This window comes from Onychomys torridus, chromosome 12 (assembly GCF_903995425.1).
Source record: "Onychomys torridus chromosome 12, mOncTor1.1, whole genome shotgun sequence".
In the NCBI taxonomy this organism is placed as follows: domain Eukaryota; kingdom Metazoa; phylum Chordata; class Mammalia; order Rodentia; family Cricetidae; genus Onychomys; species Onychomys torridus.
In genome coordinates this window covers 66,473,179-66,474,886 of record NC_050454.1, presented here as the reverse complement: position 1 = coordinate 66,474,886, position 1,708 = coordinate 66,473,179, and the positions used below count along the sequence as shown (strand labels likewise).

At 43.6% G+C, this 1,708-nt stretch overlaps 1 protein-coding gene across 1 annotated transcript; it reads left to right on the top strand.

Moving 5' to 3' along the window:
- Positions 1–764: 764 nt before the first annotated feature.
- Positions 765–1,166, top strand: LOC118593811 (keratin-associated protein 6-2-like). Its single transcript, XM_036203398.1, has 2 exons — positions 765–975; positions 1,108–1,166. The coding sequence occupies exons 1-2, from the start codon at positions 765–767 to the stop codon at positions 1,164–1,166; spliced, it is 270 nt and encodes an 89-aa protein (XP_036059291.1).
- The last annotated feature ends 542 nt before the right edge of the window (positions 1,167–1,708 follow it).

Sequence of the window (1,708 nt, the reverse complement as noted above, 5' to 3'; positions counted from 1 at the left end):
AATAGATGCTCTTGTACTTGAATTATCAGATATATGGTATCTGTAGAGATGTTGGATAGAGTGAGTTGTAAAAGTGAAGACAGGTAGGAGAAGCTGGAAATTTAGGAAAGAGTTAAAAAAAAATGAAAGGAGAAGGAGGAGGAGGAGGAGGAGGAGGAGGAGGAGGAGGAGGAGGAGAGATTTTCTTTTTTAAAAAAGAGTTTATTTCTTAAAATAATTTATTTGTTTTTATTTTAGGTGTATTGGTATTTTGCCTGCATGGTCTATGTGAGGGTGTCAGATCTTGGAGTTACAGATGGTTGTGAGCTGAGAGCTGCCATGTGGGTGCTGGGAATTGAACCTGGGGCCTCTGAAAAAGCAGTCAGTGCTCTTAACCACTAAGCCATCTCTCCAGGCCCCAAGAGAGATTTTCTTACAGTCTCTCCAAGGTTTGCTATATAAGATACACACTGAATGACAAACGGAAAGATTAAGTCTGTGCTTGGAAACATGATCTGACTAAGAAACTTCTCTAACAGAGGAAACTGAAATGATGCTCTCTAAATGAAGTGAGTTTACAAAGCAATGTGCTTGTTTTAAGCAACCATTATGGGTTGTCAACAGTGACTGGAATGCAATAGTTTAAATGTTTGTTAGTTAAGTCAGGGAATGAGTGGTATGCTCTGCCAATTACTGCCAGTATATAAAGGTCCCAGGATAGCAGAGGCAGCTACACTTGAGAAATATTCTTTTGAAACCCAAGTGAATTCTCCCCTATTGACAACATGTGTTGTAACTACTACGGCAGCTCCTGTGGCTCAGGCTCTGGCTATGGCTGTGGATACGGCTCTGGCTATGGCTGTGGATATGGCTCTGGCTATGGCTGTGGATACGGCTCTGGCTATGGCTGTGGATATGGCTCTGGCTATGGCTGTGGATACGGCTCTGGCTATGGCTGTGGATACGGCTCTGGCTATGGCTGTGGATATGGCTCTGGCTATGGCTGTGGATATGGCTCTGGCTATGGCTGTGGATATGGCTCTGGCTATGGCTGTGGATATGGCTCTGGCTATGGCTGTGGATATGGCTCTGGCTATGGAAGTGGCTGTGGATATGGCTCCTACTACAGGTCTGGCTGTTGTGGCTCTGGACCATCTTGCTACAGAAGATGCTATTCTTGCTGCTAGAACATCCCTAGGAGAGGACCAGTTGCTTCTGAACTGATGCTTCTGAAGATCACGCTTCTTTTAAGACTCATGGCCAGGATCTCTATGTCCAAGACACTACAAACTTGACAAAGTCTTTGACCCCCAGCTGCACATATTTAGAAGACATCTTTGTGATGGTGGGATCTGCAGTATCATCTCACTGGCTCTCAAATGTCAGTCTTTGCTCTCTTGCCCTCTGGTTCTGTTGTTTGAATGTGTTAATGGCTGTAACATCTACAGCTGGGGACATAATTTATTTTCAATAAAGTGGGCATTGGATTCTAACAAATCTTTGTGTACTTGTATATTCCTGCCTTGGTTTATCTTGAAAACCGGGTTAACTCTGCATTGGCTGAAGTTTATGGAGCACTTATCTGATACGTGTGAACCTTCTTATTTTGCATCAATAATGTCTTCTCTACATGCTTTCCATGGACATCTCAGGACTTCATTCATCTAAGCACAAGCCATGGCGTATTTCTGCACTGAGCTTTGGAAATGGCACTGTATCTGAAATGGGG